Raw genomic sequence first — 20,263 nt, 5'->3', positions numbered from 1 at the left:
AAATATTTTTGCATTAATTTTAATTTTAATTTTCTAAATACTTTTAAAAGCAATATTTAAACACATGTATTTCAAAAGTTTTAAAAAGTTTTTTTTTGTAATAGGTAACATTATAGCAAGTGCCTTTGGTTGCTTTTGTACTGCTGCAGTTGCGTTAATCATTTCTATGGTTATGTATATACTCCTGGAAAGATTAGTAAGACCATGTTATTATAATTAATCTCCCTCTCACTCTTTCTTTCTTTTATATATATATATATATATATATATATATATATATATATATATGTATTTATATATATGAGACTCATTAGGAGCACAGTATCAAGTTTAATCAATTTTAAAAAATGTTTTGATATTGTTCTTCACCATTAAAATGTATATTAATATAAGAGCATAATCAGACACTGTGTTCTTTAAGAAACTTATAAATTATGTTAAAATCCAGGACTAGCCATTTATCTTTTTCTAGTATTAGTGAGTTTATTGAACCTGGAATAGATTTTATTCCTAGTAAGCTGCCTTACAAACAGTTATTCAAAAAGGAGTTCTTTTAAAAGATTTAAAAAAATATATAACATGTAATTTACTAGAAATAATTATCTATTAGAGACTTTCTCAGCAATTTATTCCACTGGTTTTTGTTCTATGGAGAAAAGCTACAGGGTAAAGTTTTAATAGCCTGTGATTATTGGGGAGAAATTGCTTTTTACAAACCTCTAATAATTATTGGGGAGAAATTGCTTTTACCAACCTCTAATAATTATTGGGGAGAAATTTCTTTTATAAACTTCTAATAATTATTGGGGAGAAATTGCTTTTACAAACCTCTAATAATTATTGGGGAGAAATTGCTTTTACAAACCTCTAATAATTATTGGGGATAGCTTTTATAAACCTCTAATAATTATTGGGGAGAGCTTTTATAAACCTCTAATGGAAGCTTGAACTACTTCTTACAAAACTCTTGCAACACAAGTGTAAAAAGATTTTTATTCTTTGGTTCCACTAGTTGCAAGTTTTGATGACATTTTTATATTAAATAAAAAACTCTTTGAGATAAAGGTAGCTCAGATAGCAGTAAAATTGTTGAGAAGTTTGTTATGCAGAAAGGGCATGTTGATAAAATAGGCGCAATGAAACATTGAAAAAAAGAAGAGAAAAAGTTAGTGATAAAGAAGCTTATCTAAAAAGATTTTAAAAAATACAGGATGAGTGAATGTTTGGCAAGTTAAATTTTGTTATATATTAACCTTTTTTTTTGTTTATATAGTAAAAGTTACATGAAAACATTTAAATTCTAGTTAAAACTAATCTTAAAGAAATTTAGTGTGGTCCCTTAAGTCATGCCAGATGGTTCATTACAAGTATGAAAATACACGTCATGAGAACAAGGAAACTTGATTAATATTAAATCATCTTGGTCTATTTTCAATTTTGCTTTGGACTTTTTTTTAAATAAAAGTAAAGCACAAACCTGAGGATGCTTTCTAACACATTCACTCTGTTATCAAATTAAATTCTGTTATCAAGTAATAATAAGGGATACTGACATCCTTGTTGTGTACTAGGAACTGTAGGTAGTGTAGGGGTACTGTCAAATTTTCTGATTTTTTTTTTAAAAATATTTTTTTCTTTTTGAAATTCATGTGATAATTGTGCTCACCATGATTGTTATTAATAATTTATTTTTTTTGAGATATCTTTCAGAAAATGCTAGTTTTGTGGTATAAATATGATGTCTTCTATCGCTATTCTATTATTTTCAATACATTGATTTTTACAGTTTACAAATAATAAATTTAGACGGGAAAGAGTATATTGTTTACTTTGTTTTCTGGTTGAAAAAATGACTATTAAACTAATTGTTTACTTTATTTAATAAATCTTTGCTTTTAGAGTTTCGTAAAGTTTTACACCAGAAAATTGTTGTTAGATAGTGTATGTTTGGAAGAATTTAGTAAGTAAATAATTTTTATTTAAATATTTTTTCTTCAGTGAACAAAGTCTACAGTAGTTTTGCATCTTACTTCAAGTGTGAGACTACTGTTAAGTTAAAAGAATCAGTGATCATACTTTGATAGTACAGGCTGGACAGTTTTCCTTAATGAAATTTCTCCAAAGTTTATAGATCATTATATAAAGAAAGTTAATACATCATTATATAAAGAAATTTTTATTTTCAACCAAAAAAAAATTGCATGTATTTATAAAAGTATATTTTTTTGAAGTGAATTATCAATTCTCTAATTTCTCTCACTTTTTGACTTTACATTTTGTAACTTTTTGGCTTTACATCTTGTTCTCACATTATGAAACTAAGTTACACAAATAAAAACCAAACTAAATAAATATTAAGTTAAAAGGTTAGAATAAAAAGTTTATCAATCCAAAATCTATATTCAGTTTAAAAATTTCTTCTCCAAAAAATATTACTTCAATGTGTTTGTTATAATGTTTGTGTGTTCAAAAAAGAATGCAATACTTTTATGTAGTGCTGTATTGTATATACACAAATGTATGCAATACATTTATATATTATTGTATTGTATATACATAAATGTATGCAATACATTTATGTACTATTGTATTGTATATACACAAATTTATGCAATACATTTATATACTATTGTATTGTATATACATAAATGTATGCAATACATTTATGTACTATTGTATTGTAGAGTAGAGCGGGGCATATATGGACACTTAAAAAACAAATGCTAGTTGCGGATAAACTAATCATAGTTAACACTATTTTTTATAAATTTCCTAAAATTCATTGATATAAGGAAATGAAAAAACAAATAAAAAATTTCTAAAAATAAACAATGACAACCAGTTAGTTATTCGTTAATTGTAAAGCTTTAAAAATGACAAAAAATGAAGGCATTTTATCATTTAAACATGATCAGACATTAAACTCTCAAAAAAGTAACATACCTATACAAACTACACGCCCATACACCCATACACCACAAAAAAAGAAATAACAACTAAAATAAAAAAAAACTTTGTGTTTTATTTTAAAATACTCTTAAACAAACAAACTTAAGAAATTGTTTCAGAAAGGCAAAACTCGTATATATTATTATAAAACTCAAATATATTATTAAATTGGTAACTGCAAAATTTAAAGTTAAACAAAAAATGTCATGGATCACATAAATCACACAAAAAGTATCACAAAAAAATTATTTGACAATATTTTTGATGAGCTGACTTATTAACAATATGCCAATGTTGAGCAAATTTAAATATCCCATATGTATCAGCAGCTTTTCGAATTCTAAATTTTTTTAACTCACAACTAAAACTGCATTTCATTTCATTTTGAATGATTGATTATTATTATATAGTTTCTTACTTTCGTTGTTTACATTAAGCACTATTAATAATCGAAGTTATTAATAGTGTTTAATGTAATAGAAAAATAACAACTTTTTTGAATTTATTACTAATATTGCTTTTCTAAATAACGGAAATAATATTTTAGATTAAAAATAAAATCACTGTTAACAAAATGGTAGTAATATAGTCAATTATTGTCCTGATATGCTCCACAAAAGTCATTTGAAATTAATACATTTAAAAAGCTCAACTCCAGATATTTTTTAAAAACCAGATAATAAAAAATACTCTCTGAAAAATATAAACTTTTTATAAATAAAGCAAATTAGCAATAGTTCAAGATAAATCTTTCGTTGTTGTATTGCTTAAGAAAATACCCAAATTTTGTTTTTTGCAAACTTACTGATGCATTTTGTTACTTTTAATGCATTTTAGTATACCAAAAACTAATTTTAATTATATAAATAAATAGTAAAAAATAGATAACTTAACATTGGAATACCCACCAGATTTAATAACTTCAAATACGAGAGGTCACAACATGAGGTTTCATAGACAATTAATTAAAAATCTAAAGAGGTACTATTTCTTAACAAACCGTGTCATTAACAGCTGGAATAATTTAGATCAAAACATTGTAGATTCTAAAACACTTAATCAATTTAAATCAAAGTTGGACTTATTTTTAACATAAATTGGCTGTTAAAGCCTAGATTACCTAGGCTCCGTACATTGTCATTGTACATGTACACAGTTATTATTAAATAAATAAATAAATAAATACCTAAAATTAATTTTTTTTTATATATTATTGAAGCACGATAATTTTAAATGTTTTATCAAAAAAAAATTTGTAAAAAAATTAATTTTAGTTAAAATATAAGGATTTAGGCATAACTGTCCTGTTATGCCACACTGTCCCGTATGCCCCCATCTACCCTATAAACATTGATTGTGCTTTATCTTACTACGTGATAACATAAAGCTCAAAGCAACATGCTAATATATTAAACATATTATGTTGAGCTAAGTACCTGTTAGCTTTTCTAATAAAAATGTTTTCTTTAGAAGAAAAATCTCATGTTTTTACTGAAGATACACCTGAAGATCATAAACACAATGACTCAACAATAATTGTGCAACCAGAAAAAAATGGTATTTTGCACATATTTAAAAAGGTTTGTTAAAAATTATTCAAATTTGAATTTATAAACATATACATTAGGTTTATGACTGAAAATATTTTTGCAAAATTTTGTTTCTCCTGTAGTCACAAATGATGAACTTTTGTGACCTGATTATTTATAAATTATTATTCATAATTTAATTATTTATAAATTAATTATTTTGTGACCTGACTATTTTATAAATTATTTAGAGCTAGTTCTAAAAAAAAAGTTCTTGCACTAAGACACCTGGCATCATGGTAGGTGTCATTTTTTACCAAAATTTTTTTTTTCAAAAGTATATCATGTCGGGCCTCAAAAGAAGTGAAATTTTATGGAGATTTCTTATATACCAATCTTTTTTAATCGTAACCTTCAAAAAAAGTTTGTTAAAAAACATCTTATAAAGTGTCTTCTTTCAATTTTTGTTTAAAACTTTTTTTTAACAATAAGTTTTAAAAAGTTGATTTTTATTTAAAAGCATTGAATTTTTTTAACTTTCTTTGAAATTCTCGTGAGACTCGACTTGATATACTTGTGGAGAGAAATATTTTTGTTAATATATGTCAACATGTTGTCAGGTGACTTAGCGCATGTATTGGTAGTGGTTTATATTAGTCATATACATTAGTCATATAAAATCAAACTATTATCCAATGGTATCTTGATAACAATGGTATCTCTTATACAACTGAAAATATGAGTAAATAAAAATCGAAACAAAAAATTTGCTTTCTCAAGGTTTTAATGGATAACATTTTTAAAATCAATTCTCCAAATGAAAAGTATTATGTTAAAGCCAGACTGATGCAAAATAAAATATTGTCTAGTTTGCAGCTCTCAAAAAAGTTAAAATATAAGATACTGCAGAGTTTTAAATTTTCTTACAGGCAGAGATATTTATCTCTGCATGTAGGAAATCTTTTTATAACTTAGAAGAGAATGGAAAATATTTGAAATTCTTTTGTCAGAATGGGAGACAAATGTTATTTATTTGAAATGTTGTGACATGTTTGCTGTTTTTGAACTTTTTAGATAACTATGAATACAAGAAAATTAGTTAGGAAGGTAGTTTTTTTATGTAGAAATATCTACATAAAAATGAACATAGAACAAATTGAATTAATATTTCTTTTCTTCAAGGCCTGGATATGCAAAACAGTGATCAAAATTACAGAAGAAGCAATTTTTTGCTGATTTAACAGAATACAAATAGTAACTGCCAAAGGCGTCCTAAGGAGGAGGGGGTGGGGTCTGGCCCCCCTAAATTTACTTGTTAGCATATTGGATACTGGAGTCAGCAAAATTGGTTCTATGGTTGTTATTTGGCAAATAGCAGCTAACAAGGACCTTTATTTTTTTTTATTTTTTAGATCTTAGTCAGCAAAAAAGTTTTTCTTGGCCTTAGTTGGCAAAAAACAGGTATATGTTCCACCCCCCTTCATCCTTTAAAATCACTTTTGGACAACCCTAATAACTGTTTTTGTAACCCACTTATATATAAAGAAATAGTCTGATTTAAATTCAGTTAGTTACTTTATTAAAGAAAAAAAGATGTTTATAACAAATATTTATAGATATAAAAATTCTAATATTTATTGACTTTCTAACAAAATTCTAGTTTTTACATATTTTAGACTAAAAATCAAAATTAAAAAATTGAATTCAGAAGCACTCAGTGTTTTAATAATTTTTTTTTATGGTATTGTAAAGGGTTATGTTTTTTTGACGACACGCGCAATTTTCAAAAAAAGGTTCTAATTATAAAATTGAATTAATCAGAAAAAAAAAATTTAATTCCTATTGTGAAAAAAGTTCTTTATTTCTAAAATAAAAAAGGCAGGGATATTTTTTAGGACAAATTCTTTTATAAAATTTTATAAAATAGTTTATCCTAAAAAATGCATCAGCCTGTGTATTTGTATGTTTTGTTATATATATATATATCACACACAGCCATGTTATCTATTTTTTTTGTTTTAAATTAGATTTTACCAGCAAGTTTATCAGCCTTTTTAGTCTTTTTTGTGACTCTATCTGTTTTTCCATCTACAATTGCAAGAATTCAGTCTAGTAGTAACCAGCATAACCAGTGGACAGGTGAACACTGTTTTTTTTTAATCAGTTTTTAAATTCCTTTTTCTCTCTTTTTTTTTTTTCCTTATATTATAAGCAGTAAAAGGTTTGATTTTATCTTTTAATTGTCTTTTAGATAAATTTTTTATCCCTGTAACATGCTTTCTGTTGTTTAACCTTGGTGATTTTTTGGGTAAATGTCTGTCTGGCTTTGTATACTGGGTATGTATTTTTTCTATTCTTTAATACTATTTTTAAACCATAAAGTTCTAATGATGTTTAAAGCTTAGCATAAGTTAATGGAAGTTTTTAGTAAGTCAACATAAGTTGATGTGCCTGTAGCTTTTAGGAAGTAGATTGGAAGAAAGGATAGAAAGGAAGTTTATTGACTTGTAATGTTTAGTAATTCTTCACAACTTGACGGACCTTTAGAATTAAGTAATAAGACAACTTGATGGACCTGTAGCATTTAGCAATTAGACAAATAGTTAAAAGGTAAAAATAGGTTTTATCCCTCTCATGATAGTTGTGCATTAAATATAAGTTTATATATGTAAATAATATAGTTTAATCTTATAAAAAAAAAATTTTTTCTTACTATTAATACTTAAAAATATTATTACTTTCTCTTCATTTCACATTTTTTTATAAGTATTTTTATTTTTATATAATGTATTTTTATTTAACATGTTATTAGTGACAATATTTCGTATCTGTAGCCTTAAAAAAATTTTTTTTTGATTATTTTACATTCTTATGACAATGATTGATATTACTTTATTTATTTTTTTACAAAAAATCAAAGTTTTAGCTTTCGGAACAAAAATTAAATAGGGGAATTCTCCCCTATTTAATTTTTGTTCCGAAAGCCAAAACTTTGCTCATGAGATTAAGGTGCTGTTCTTATTTAATTTTTAATAAAATAAGAACAGCACCTTAATCTCATGAGCATATTTTACATTTTTCTAATAAAATGCCTTAATTATTATGTTTTGAGAGATTTTGAAAGTTATCTCTTGAAAAATGTTAGTCCACCATCAATTCAAAGCTTTTTTGCTTCACTTATTTAAGGTGATCTAATTTCCTGTCACACTATATTGATTGCATTGTGTAAACTATACTTATTTTAGGTGATTTAATTTCCTGTTTACACTATATTGATTGCATTGGGTATACTATACTGCTGTGATTTATACGATTTTATAGTGTTTAATGTGATGGGATTTCAAATGCAAGTAATAACATAAACTCATCTTATAAGTTGCTGCAAACATGTTATTGCAGTAATATAGCAAAATAGTTCAAAGTTTCCTTGATCAGAACGATAAAGTTTTCCTTAGTTGATCATAAAGTTTTTTTAAAAAGAAGCAAGCTGTTAATCTATAAATTAATCAAAGTGCTTCAATTTAGGAAACATTTGGTTGCATTTTTTGGAACAAAATTGTTGTCTTGACAAAACCGTATTTGTTCCAATAATAATCCATTAATTCTTATGATGTTTAAAAGTATAGTAGGGTTGTCTGTTTGCATTAATCAAATCATAAAAATAAATTATTCCTTAGGTATAAAATATTTTTATTCCTTAGGTGTTCCAATTTTGTTTCAGGTGTTCCAATTATTTTTTAAGATGCATTTTTAAATTTTTAAAGTAGCAGATGGACACAGAAAAATCTGGTCTCTAGATTATCATTTTTCAAAACTTTAAAAGCTTTTGGTAATAAGTTTTGTAAATAAGTTAAAAATTGCTCAAAACTTTAAAAGAAAGCCTAAAAATAGAGGTAATAAAACTTTCTGTTTATGTTCAAAGTATGTAAAAAAAAAAAATGCTGGAATTAAGGCAATTGATAAGAAAAGTGCACCTAAGAAAAGCTTAGATAGAGAAATCAAAGGAATTCAACACACAATTAAATTGGTAAAAAATTGGTAGATAAAATTATAATGTAAATATTTTAGAGAAATAATTTAAAGATGACCAGATTTTTCCAAGTTCACCAGATAGTTGATAATAAGTAGTATTAATTGCAATAAAAATACAGTGGTGATAATTGCAATAAAAAATACAATGGTGATAATTGTGATAAATTTCTTTTAGCCTAAAAACAGTCGTCTCTTAATTTTGATGTGTGCAACACGTTTGGTATTTTTGCCGTTATTTGCATTGTGCAATGCTCAACCTCGCGATAACGGAACATTAATTGTCTTCCAACATGATGCATGGCCCATTTTATTTACGATAGTTTTTGCGACCACTAATGGGTATTTAGGATGTATAGCTGTCATGCAAGGACCGACGTAAGTTAAGTTCAGTATTTTTAGTTATGTATATATATTCATGTATTTAGGTTATTTTAATTTTATGATTTGTTAAGTTTTATTTACATGAATTTTTTTTTATTTTGTGCAAAAATATTTAACTCATCGGGGATAGACGTCAGTGAGACCCTTTATGTAGACCCTTTACGTCTCATAAATGCTTCACGTCCTATAGAAGTTTTGTACCTGCTCGGTAATAACTAAATCTGGTCGTGAAGGTGGATTTAACGAAATGCATGGAGTTTTATGTATTAACTGCATTAGACTTTTCATTTTTTGTTTTTTTTGTTTTTGGACTTTAGCTTCATTAGAGTACTGGAAACTTTTAAGTTCTCGGTTTGGACTCCGAAATTTTCTGTCACTAATTTTTTACCTACAAAAGAACAAGAATGCATGTAAAATCACCAATAAAGTTTCTTAACTTAAAATACATCGACATAGTATATCTTAAGTAAAATAATATAAGGACTTAATATATGTACTATACACATACATCATTATTATAAAGGAGTAATTTTTAGAAAATTTTGAAAAGATTATTTAACAGCGATGAGATTTTATTTAGAATCTCATGGTGTTTCTACAATTTTTTAACACTGATACGTGTGATCGCTCATTTGTTAATCCAATTCTTAATAATAATTCTTTAGAAAAATGCAACACTTCATATATACCGTCTCTGATTTTACAATCGTCCAAGTCATTTTTTTATGTTTTGAAAACTAAAAAAAACTGAAAAAAAGCTTCGCTATTTTTCTTCATCGCAATGAAACGAATAAAAAAACTATTTTCTGTATGGTTCAAAGTACAGGCTTTTATATAATATAATAGAAAACCTTTTAAGCTATTCATTTCAACCATAAACTCAAACCCCCCACAAATGACTTAGGTGATAGTGAAATTTGACAATATATATTTTTTTATTGTTAAATTTTTTTGAACATCATTACTCTCCTTTATATTTTCTCTTAACCATTCTAAAGTACAAGACCGCTGACCGCTGCAGAAAAATTTTTGTTTTATTTGATACTTAATTTTAGATATGTAAATGCTCGTGACGCTGAAATGGCTGGGACTATTATGGTTTTTTCTGTTGTGGCTGGATTGACTTGTGGTGCTGCTTTTTCATTTGCTATTGCTCCAAATTTGTAAACTAATTCTTTGTTAATAGCTTATTTTATTGCTTATGTTCTAAAAAAAATTATTTGTTTGTATATAAATTTGTATAAGTTTTTATTCTCCTTAAATATCTATTTGAATTAATTAAAAGTTAATATTATATTTATTTATAAACATAATTGTATATATGTATATGTATTTCAAAATTAAGAGCATTTAAAGCATATTTATTTATTTATGTATATATATATATATATATATATATATATATATATATATATATATATATATATATATATATATATATATATATATTTACGTCTTTGTATTTATTTTCTGTTATTACTTCAGTTATTATTTGTATAAAAAATTTTTAAAATATGAAACTGTGTTTCTTTTTTTAAAGTGTATTTATTTATTATTATTAATAAATTATTGTTTTAAATAAAGTTTTATTGTCTGAAGTTGAAATTATTACTTTCCGGCACTTACTATATATTTTTCCAGCCATTTTCTTTTATTATTTCAAAAACTTTAAACAGGATAAAATCTTCAGTTATTAATACAACACAAGCACTTTTGTTATGGAAGTCCTGTGTTAGGATGTTTGAAGAAAAGTAAAATGAAAAAAAATAAAAAAATACAAAGTAGAAATGCAAAATATAAACTTGTAAAAAGGTTTAGATCTCAGCTGACATGGGAGACTAAAGTTCCATCAAAATAAACACTACGTTTGCAGTTAACTTATAGTAGAGTGAACCAATATAGTGTTCTAATTGTTCTAAATAATTCACTTTTTGTAAATATTTAGAGGAGAATGGGGCACCATGATACACTTTTGGTTTTTGCTTCGTAACAATTTTTTTAATAGACTTTTTTTTTAGGCGACTGGTTAAATTTGTAGAATAAATTTATACCTACAAAAGTAAATTTATTAGTTCCTAAAATACAACTGGTTAAACTTGTGAGGCTATTTGTGTATCGAGTTTACTTGCTAATAAAAAGCAATTGCTTCATTTTCAGTACCAGCCTAATTTTTGATGAATTAGTTAAAATTCTTTACATTTTCACTCAATTTAGATACTGTTATATATCAATAACTTTTCTAGATTAGATACTTTCTATAAGTTTTAAAAAATAGTATACATTATATAATCATAATTTTTAAAAAAGGCTGCAAAAATATACACTGTTAAAAAAATAAACAAATCATTTCAAATATTTTAATTAGATAAATTTTTCTCTCCTTATTGCCTTTTCCAACCATCTTCTCATATTTATATAAAAGGCATTGCACTGTTGACATTAATTATCATCAGGTGATAAAATTTATTCTAGAGTTTCTTCAACAGTCATATCGGAATTTCTTGTGGATTTGAAATAGGATTTTAACATTGAAAAGAACTCTTCGATTGGGTTTAATTCAAGGGAGTATGGTACTAAAAACTTCTGAGTAATATTTTTTTCTCTTAGTAATTGAAGTACTGCAGCTGCTTTATGAAATTTTGCATTATCTATTATAAGAATTTTATTTGGATTTACTGCAGAGAATGGTACTAGTTTGTGGTTGATGAAATCAATAAATGATTGTGTATTGTATTGCCGCTTTTGTATTGGAAACATTCAACTCCTAAATTGGAATTAAGCACATGAGGCTAACATTTTGTCCTTTATTTGCAGGAACTGTCAAGTATGCTTTTGTATCTTTTGGAGAATAGCCATATGAGCGCACTGTATGTTTATTGAATCCGGTTGAAATTAATTTTATATGCGCACTTATAACTTTGCAAAACCTTGTATTACATCATACTATGACATCATTAGATGAGATCATACAATTACATCATCAGATGATATCATTGCACGAGCTGAGAACGTGATATAAAAGTAGCACGAGCTAAGAACGTGATATAAAAGCGTCATAAATGGTCACGAACCAAGAACGTGATAAAAAGAGGGTAAAGAGAGAGTCATTGTTTTCAGCAGGGTCGTTTTTTAGGGAGTTTTTTATGTATTTTTTAGAGTATAAAAGGTACAAAGTCATTTGAAAACCCCTTAAAAAACGACCCTTATAAAAACATAAAAAAATATCTGTCATTGTTTTATACAACAATATTACCATAACATATATAACTTTTTATGAATGCAAAGTACAGAGTTAGTTTTGTGTTATCTAAGCTTCGACGAGTTTTATACAAAATACCAATATTTATTGAGATTATATTACTAGTGTATTTAGTATATTTAATATATCGTAATATATAGTGTTGCTAATATATCTCTCCAAGATAAGTTTTTACCTACTAAAACACCAAAAATTTGTTTGTGGTAGAGTGCTTAATTGTGATAATACTTATAAAAAATATCGGTAAAGACGTAGGAATATATTAAAACTTTTTTTGTTTTTTTATTTCGTCATTAAAAAAAAGAATACAATGCCGTTTTATATAAATAAAATTTACATGACCGGGGCTAAAAGAAGACAATATTTGCTTTATCACTACGCCCCGATTTGCCTTATAACTACGCCCCGATTTGCTTTATCACTACGCCCCGATTCTTTTTCCGATTGTTCAGATTAATACAATGGAAACTTAGTTTCATCAGTGTTTAATGATAAACTGTTGGCATTAAGCCAAATTGGTGTTTATTCTGGTTTCTTTTTTGCTATTTAAAATAGACTGATAATGTTACTGCGAGTATAAAATAAGTAATGTTGTTAGCAAATATGAGAAAAGACATTGTGTTTGACGCTTTATATATTTCTTTAATGTTAATTCACCTCCCCAAGGCCAAAAAGGTCACTACAATTGAGGAGGTTAACTTGGAATAATTAATTTAGGACTTTAATTTTGGTTTTAACTCTCCCTCAACTCTATAATTTCAAAACACAAACCTGACGAACAAGATGAGCGCGGTACTACCAAGGACATGGTAGCGATCAAACTTCTCGCTAATGAAGCAAGCGTTCTACGACTAAACCACACATTATATAGATCATTAACATGAATTAAAAGTAATAGAGGACCCAAATTTGAGTCTAGTGGAACCCCACATAATATCGTCTATTTATTTGTCTAAATACAGTCATTTAAAGATATAAACTGTTTTCTATTAATGTATTTATCGGTTATCTTACAATTTACATTTATAACGATACTTTTTTTTTTGAAGGATCAGTGTCAGTTGACTTAAATTAGCTAATTATAGAGCTACCTTTGTAAAAATCATATGTGTCAACTATTAATAAACTACAAATTATTAATAATTAACTCATAAACAAATACACCTTAAGAAATAATAACTTTGTAAATGAACCGTTTTATAAAATAAGATTTAATCAATTTTGTATTTCATATCGTGCACTATATCTTTGGAATAGGATTGTTTTACCAAATTTTGATTTATCAATTACTTTTCTAGTCTTCAAAAATAAATTTAAAAACTTGATTCTTTCAATTGAAAATATATTTGAATTCTTTTGGTAACGTCGTTATACAATATATATGGAATTTTAAGAAACAATGTATATATTTAAAGGGACGCACAGAGACTTTGTAGTGCCCGGGGTCAATTTTTGTTTGGTGCCCAAAACTTTAGATTCCTGGGTATATTGAATTAAGCATGAATTTTACTGTTTATTGTCCGTATGCCTACTATCACATTACAATTTAATGAAAACAATAATTACTTTTGTATTAACTATCGCTGCGCATTAACACTCTTTATTTGAACTTGATTATATATGATAAAATGAAAATACAAATACAATTTAAAATTAATGGAGTTATATGTTTCATCAATAAAATATTAATTATGAAGACTAGTCAGATCACACTATATCTGACTAGTCTTCATCAGGTGACTAGATCGCGTTCGAGTTTGGATAAATCCCTCTTCTACAAAACGAGGTCGTTTCTAACTGCTTGATCATCAAGTTGAATCGCCTCATAATCCTAAATTAAAAAAAGCATTTGAGAATTGTGGTATGTATTTAATAAATGCAGATATTAAATGATATGCTTTTAGAATCTGCAGATACTAAATGATATGTTTTTAGAATCTGCAGATATGTTTTTAATATCTGCAGGTTTTTCATAAAATGAGAATGCGTCCCAAACTCACCGAATGATCGTCTACTTCAGAGACCGTTAAAAAGTTTGAAGGGGAAGATAACTTTCTTGAACTCAAGGGTTCATCAATGTTATTGGTAGCATGGTCCGTCAAAAAGATTTCTTTTTACAGTTTTTAAATAAAACTATGAATATAAGATTGTGAATAAAAAAATAAAGCTGTTAACCTATTGCTTGACGACTTGGAAGGACGTACAGTTATTAGATGTCTTTTTTTTATCTTTGTCAAAGCCACATTTTTCCAGTGTATGTTTGTTCTTGTATTCTTTTATAAAATTTATAAAACAGCTTTTTTTCTGCCCTGAATCATGCTTTCGAAAACTGGACATGACCCTGAATCATGCTTTCGAAAACTGGACATGACGCGTTTACTCTAAGACAGAGTTGTTAGTGGGTTAAGAAAATTGAACCCAACCCAACCCAACCCACTGCCACATGAACCCAACCCAACCCATGGGTTGACCCACGGAGTGCATGCAAACATGTATAATTATACCGTTAAATTGGCGACATTTTAATACATTCTAGCCTATACAACCATATTAGATACAAATAATATGTTGTTACTCAGTTACTGTCACTATATGCGTTAGTAAGCAAACTAACAAAGAACAGCTTTAACATAAATGAGCACTATATTAGCGAAGATGGTATTCACCGCAGTTGATATGTTGACACCCGTGTGAGCTTCAGTCCCAAAGTGGCGAATGGCCAACGCTGCATGTTGTACGCAAAATTGTCGGTCAGTCCACGAAGCATGAACATCAAGGTACGCTTTTTTCCTGTAGTCGTCAGTGTACAAGTCGAGACACAGTGAAATTGTTCCATCTCCGATAGGCTCCTTAATAGCGTCTATTATTCTCTTCTTTATTTCTGCAGCTTGTAGCCGTGTAGCTTGCGTTACAGTTTCACGTTTAACTAGAGCGTCAGTGATGTCAAATTTTCCATACTTGGCGCCAAAGTCAACACATGTTTGAAGCAGTCTCTTAAAACCATCGTGTTCGACAGATCGAAAAGAATGATAACCATCAGCACAGAATTCTACTTCTTTTCTTTTCATAAGGTCACAGTCATCTTTTGTCAATTGACACTTTAACGCGAAACATTGACGAATCTGCAGTTGTTTGCTGTCCTTCGTGCCGCATAATTTTGCATGATTTATGAGATTTTTTGTGCCAAAGCAGCTTAGACCATCAGCAGACTTATACGCATAAACTTTTTTGCATACGGTACACGCACAGAAATATTTCAATTCAACACTCGATGGCTCTCCATTTCCGGCAACGTCACGCTTTTCAAATATTAAAGTAAACCTATCCCAAATCGCAGATTTTGCAGCCTCGTACGGTTTGAATAAATAATTATTGGGGTAACGTTTCAATTTATTTTTTAATTCATCGGCATTCGCCATCATGCTTAGTTTGAATTATTATGATGCTTTTAATTTAATTTTATGCTGTTTATATAGCCGTACTCAGCGATGAATTTGCTATATGACGTCATTCACGCAGAAAAAAAACGCTCTAATCGCTAACTGTAAAAAACTGCTCTTGCGTCATCGAAAGTAATTATGCTTTCGATGACGCAAGAGCAGTTTTTTTTTTACACTAATTATTATACATTATTTTTTTTTACATTAATACAGCGGCCTGGATATCGATGTGTTGACGTCAATTCGACGGTTGGCTTTAATAAAACTGCGTTATTTGATAGCAAATCCGTTAAATCTTAAGCGCAAATAATGAAATAAACATAACGGTGAAACGGCGAAAATACAATGAAAATGCAGCTAAGGCGTGGGTTATCAGTGGGTTATACTTCCTCAACCCAACCCAACCCAACCCAACCCAACCCATGGGTTAACCCAACCCACTAACAACTCTGCTCTAAGATGTGTGTTTTTTTAAATAAAATAAAAAAGTTTTTAATTTGTTTCGAAATCGAAATGAACTTTTTATATAGAATTTAATTCTCAATGGAATTAAAGAGAAAAGAATTAAATGCAATTTCACGATATCAAATTAATTGGAATAAATGTATTTTGAAAGAATATTTTAAAAGTGTTGGATTGAGAGTAACTGATTTGTGTAACATAACATTCATGTTTTAAATCAAGTCTTTTGTTCGGATAAGTGTTATGTAATTTGAATTTGAATTATATTTAATTAGGAGCCATTGCAATCTGTCCTTCCATGCAGAAAAGATAGAAATTGCGAAACTTACATTTAACTTAGCCTAAATTTCAATTTCATTTCATGTTATAAAATTCAAAAAAACTTACAAAATTTCTTACAGAAAAATTTTTTTTTCTATTTTGTCTAAAATTTTATGCCTAAAGTTATCCAAATAATCTTCCTTTTTTTTTGCCGTTTGATAATTTGCCTGTTTGAAAGTTTGCCGTTTGATAAATTTACAATAAATACATACTACATATATAAATTTAGGCCAGAGTAAGAAGAAAACATAAACTGTCTTATCACCGAACCCTGTTTACATAATCCGTTTTAATACTACTGTGATCAAAAAGTAAGGTGAATTTTTTTATAAAATGAAAAATCTTTATTTATTCTTCCAAATCTGTATCGTCCCCCTTAAAATAATCCCCCCCGGCCCCAATGCACTTTTGCCAACGTTTTTTCCAGTCTTCGAAGCATGCCGAAAAGTCCTCGGTAGGGATAGCCTTCTATGCGCGTGCCGATTCACGTTGGATCTCTTCAATGGACTCAAAACGATTTCCCCGGAGTGGTCTCTTGAGCTTTGGGAACAGCCAGAAGTCACACGGTGCTAAGTCGGGCGAATACGGTGGTTGTGGAGCAACATGGGTAGAGTTTTTGGCGAAAAACTCACGAAGAACCAGTGCTGTGTGCGAAGGCGCATTATCGTGGTGCAAAATCCAAGAGTTATTGGCCCATAATTCCGGTCTCTTTTTACGAATAGCTTCACGCAAACGTCGCATAACGCTTAAATAATATTCCTTGTTGACAGTTTGGCCAGTTGGAAGGAATTCGTAGTGCACGACACCACAATAATCAAAAAAAACAGTCAACATGACCTTGATTTTTGAGCGACTTTGACGTGGTTGCTTTGGTCTCGGCTCGCCTTTTTCACGGTATTCACTCGATTGGTCGGTTGTTTCAGGGTCGTATGCGTAGACCCAAGTCTCATCGCCAGTAATAATTTGTTTGTAGACGTCTTGATAGTCAGAAAGCATTGCTTCACACGTTTTAACGCGACGCTCTTTTTCAAAGAAGTTGAGAAATTTCGGCACCAAACGTGAGTTGAGTCTTCTGAGGCCCAAATGATCCTTCAAAATCGCTTGCACCAACCCAAATGATATTCCAACCATGTCAACAAGGTCTCGAATGGTTAACCGACGATTTACAAGCACCAATTCTTTGATTTTGTTGATGTGGCGATTATCAATCGAAGTCGATGGTCGTCCGGAGCGTTCCAAGTCATCAACACGTTCTCGGCCTTCTTTGAAGTCTTTGTACCACTTGTAAACATTTTTTTGAGATATAGTCTCTTCACCGAAGGCCTTTTGCAACATTCGATACGTTTCAGCAGCAGAAATATCATTCCGCAAACAAAATTTAATAGCACTTCTTTGCTCAACAAAATTAGACATCGTGAAAATCGCCGAATGCACTTTTGGTACTTCAGAAACAAGCGTAAACAAAAAAAAATAATTATGAGTTTGACATGTAATTTGGCGCAAATGTTAATGACATTCCTACCAACTTAAAAATAAAAAAGATTGGACGATTCGAATAAGGCGGGAAGTTTAAATTAAAAATTCACCTTACTTTTTGATCACAGTAGTATACATATAAAGTTTGCAAAATGCTAAAAATGTCTTTAAAAGAGCGTGAAACTATAGTATATTTTTACTGATTTAAAATAAAAGTAATATAAATATCTATATATATTAATGCATACACGTTTTCTATATTAATGTTTAATAAGATATATTCATTTAGTGATAATAGCAAAGTTTTTTTTTTCTATTTTGAATTAAATTTAGAATAATAAATATTTGAAGTCTGTTGTAATAAATTCTAATTGTAAGAAAAGTCTTTCAGATTTTGTTTTTAATTTCTCCAAGAAGAAGTGCCTTTTATGATTATTAAAAATTTTAGTAAAATCTTTTATTGAGGGTCGCATGTGCCCCTTTAGTCCTTGTGCCTTGGTAAAATGTATCCAGTGCCCCTCCCCTCTCGGCGGCCCTGATTAGTACGCGCGTATAGTAAAACTTGATCAATATGAAAAAATAATTGATATTTCAAACATATTATTTAAAAAATTAAGTGGCAAATCTTGTAAGATAATATATTCAGTAACCAACTTTTCGACAACATCATAAGTTATGTGACTACCTTATATGAAAATATTTCTCTCCATTTGAAGGTAAGTTCTAAATTTTTTTTTAACATGTCGGAATTGTTGCTCTCTTTTTCTAAATTTATACATTTTTAGTAAAAATATATAATTTCTTTTCACGACCTTTAAATTTTTTCTACTCTTTCCACAAAAGATACATGTACAAATATTTTTACCTCCAGTAATATCATCCGTGACATCTTCAGGAGCAATGTCAGCAGCTAAGCTAACCTCGCTATTGTCTGCTTTCTCGGGACAGGATTACCGGTGTTTGTGAGTCCATATGGTCCTGCATTTACACGAACGTCATTCTCGTTTTGTCTAAGAAATTATTTATTCTTAAGTGTAATTTATATTATTACTAATACTTTCAATTACAGCATATATACTGTAAACATATAAACACAAATATATATACTATAAACATATAAGCATAAACATATATACTACTTTACTAAAAAGTACATACGTTTAGTTAAAAAGGAGTCTAATTTAGTTCAGTGTAGCTTCATCGTTTGAAACTATAGTAACAGGCCAGTAACAACCTGGGGGGGAAGGGGGCAGCAGGGGCATTTGCCCTCCGATAGTTTTTCAAATAAATAATTTTGAAATAAATGACTTAAAAAAAAATAAATAAAAAAGTCCTTAAAACATGCGTGGGAGGCTGTTACTGCCCGCCCCATCCACGTAGTTGCAGCTGATGATCGCGAGTATTCATAACATAAATCCCTCATGCATTTTACGAAATTTCAAACTTAAAAGGCCGAAAATATATTTTTTTTAAACTTCATGAAATTTTATGTGAAGGATGTGAATTTATATCCGGATAATAGTGAGGATATTTTTTAAGAAAAACTGGCATCCATACCAAAATGCATACTGAACATTTTGCTTTTTTTTGATGTCGGTATATTTTTTTTAACTTCCTTTCTTTGGAGAAATCTTCGTTGTAAAAACATTTTACGCATTGGCATTTTAACTTAACTATATTTAAACGCTACTTTATTGGTGCAGCACCAATAAAAAAAAAACTAAACAAACTATTTAACAAACAAAAACATGCCATAAGAAAAATATCCAACGCAGATCGTCTCTCTCATTCACAGCCACTATTTATTAATCTAAAATTTTTAAATGTTTACCAAATAAATATATATCATCATTTAATTTTTATATATAAAATCAATAATGATACGATGCCAAATATTTTTAAAACGCTATTTAAAAAAATACAGCACAAATACCTTACTAGACATGCAAACAATAATTATATTCGAGCTAAAACTCACTTTGAAGCCACTAAGTTTTCTATCACAGCTAGAGGCCCCCAACTATATAGTATAGTAATTAGAAATGACATCAAAACGCTTGCAAACATAAATACTTTGAAATCAAAACTAAAAGAAATAATTTTAATTAATCAAAAAATGAAGGACTTCTTCTAGAGCTATATTTAAATGTTGGCCTTTAAAATATTGTAGAGTATATTTTATTTGCAAAGGTTTAAAAATTTAGTTCTCTAAAAACTTATTTTTTATTTTCTTGTTGTGAAAAACTAAAAATTTTTCCTTAAAATCTTCAATTCTTTTTATTATACTTCATAATTCTTAATCGCAATAATTAAAATCTTCTATACATAATTTTGAATATCGTTTTTTTTTTCGTTTGTTTCTTTTTTATTTTTGCTTTGTGTTCAATTATATTAAAAACTAAATCTTAGAATTT

General features: G+C 28.4%; 1 protein-coding gene across 3 annotated transcripts in view; it reads left to right on the top strand.

The window, feature by feature from the left end:
• Window positions 1-10,246, top strand: part of LOC101235950 (equilibrative nucleoside transporter 1) — a 29,136-nt gene extending 18,890 nt beyond the window's left edge. For all 3 annotated transcript variants that reach the window (XM_065800311.1, XM_065800313.1, XM_065800312.1), the window contains 7 exons: window positions 105-196; window positions 1,900-1,960; window positions 4,420-4,529; window positions 6,506-6,617; window positions 6,730-6,815; window positions 8,686-8,885; window positions 9,947-10,246. In XM_065800311.1, coding sequence (XP_065656383.1) covers window positions 105-196; window positions 1,900-1,960; window positions 4,420-4,529; window positions 6,506-6,617; window positions 6,730-6,815; window positions 8,686-8,885; window positions 9,947-10,058 — 773 coding nt within the window. In that variant the 3' untranslated portion in view covers window positions 10,059-10,246. The remainder of the gene's footprint in view (window positions 1-104; window positions 197-1,899; window positions 1,961-4,419; window positions 4,530-6,505; window positions 6,618-6,729; window positions 6,816-8,685; window positions 8,886-9,946) is intronic.
• Window positions 10,247-20,263: the final 10,017 nt, after the last annotated feature.

This window comes from Hydra vulgaris, chromosome 06 (genome assembly GCF_038396675.1).
Source record: "Hydra vulgaris chromosome 06, alternate assembly HydraT2T_AEP".
NCBI classification, from domain to species: Eukaryota; Metazoa; Cnidaria; class Hydrozoa; order Anthoathecata; family Hydridae; genus Hydra; species Hydra vulgaris.
The sequence above is the reverse complement of the archived record's forward strand: the minus strand, read 5'-3'. Positions and strand labels throughout refer to the sequence as shown.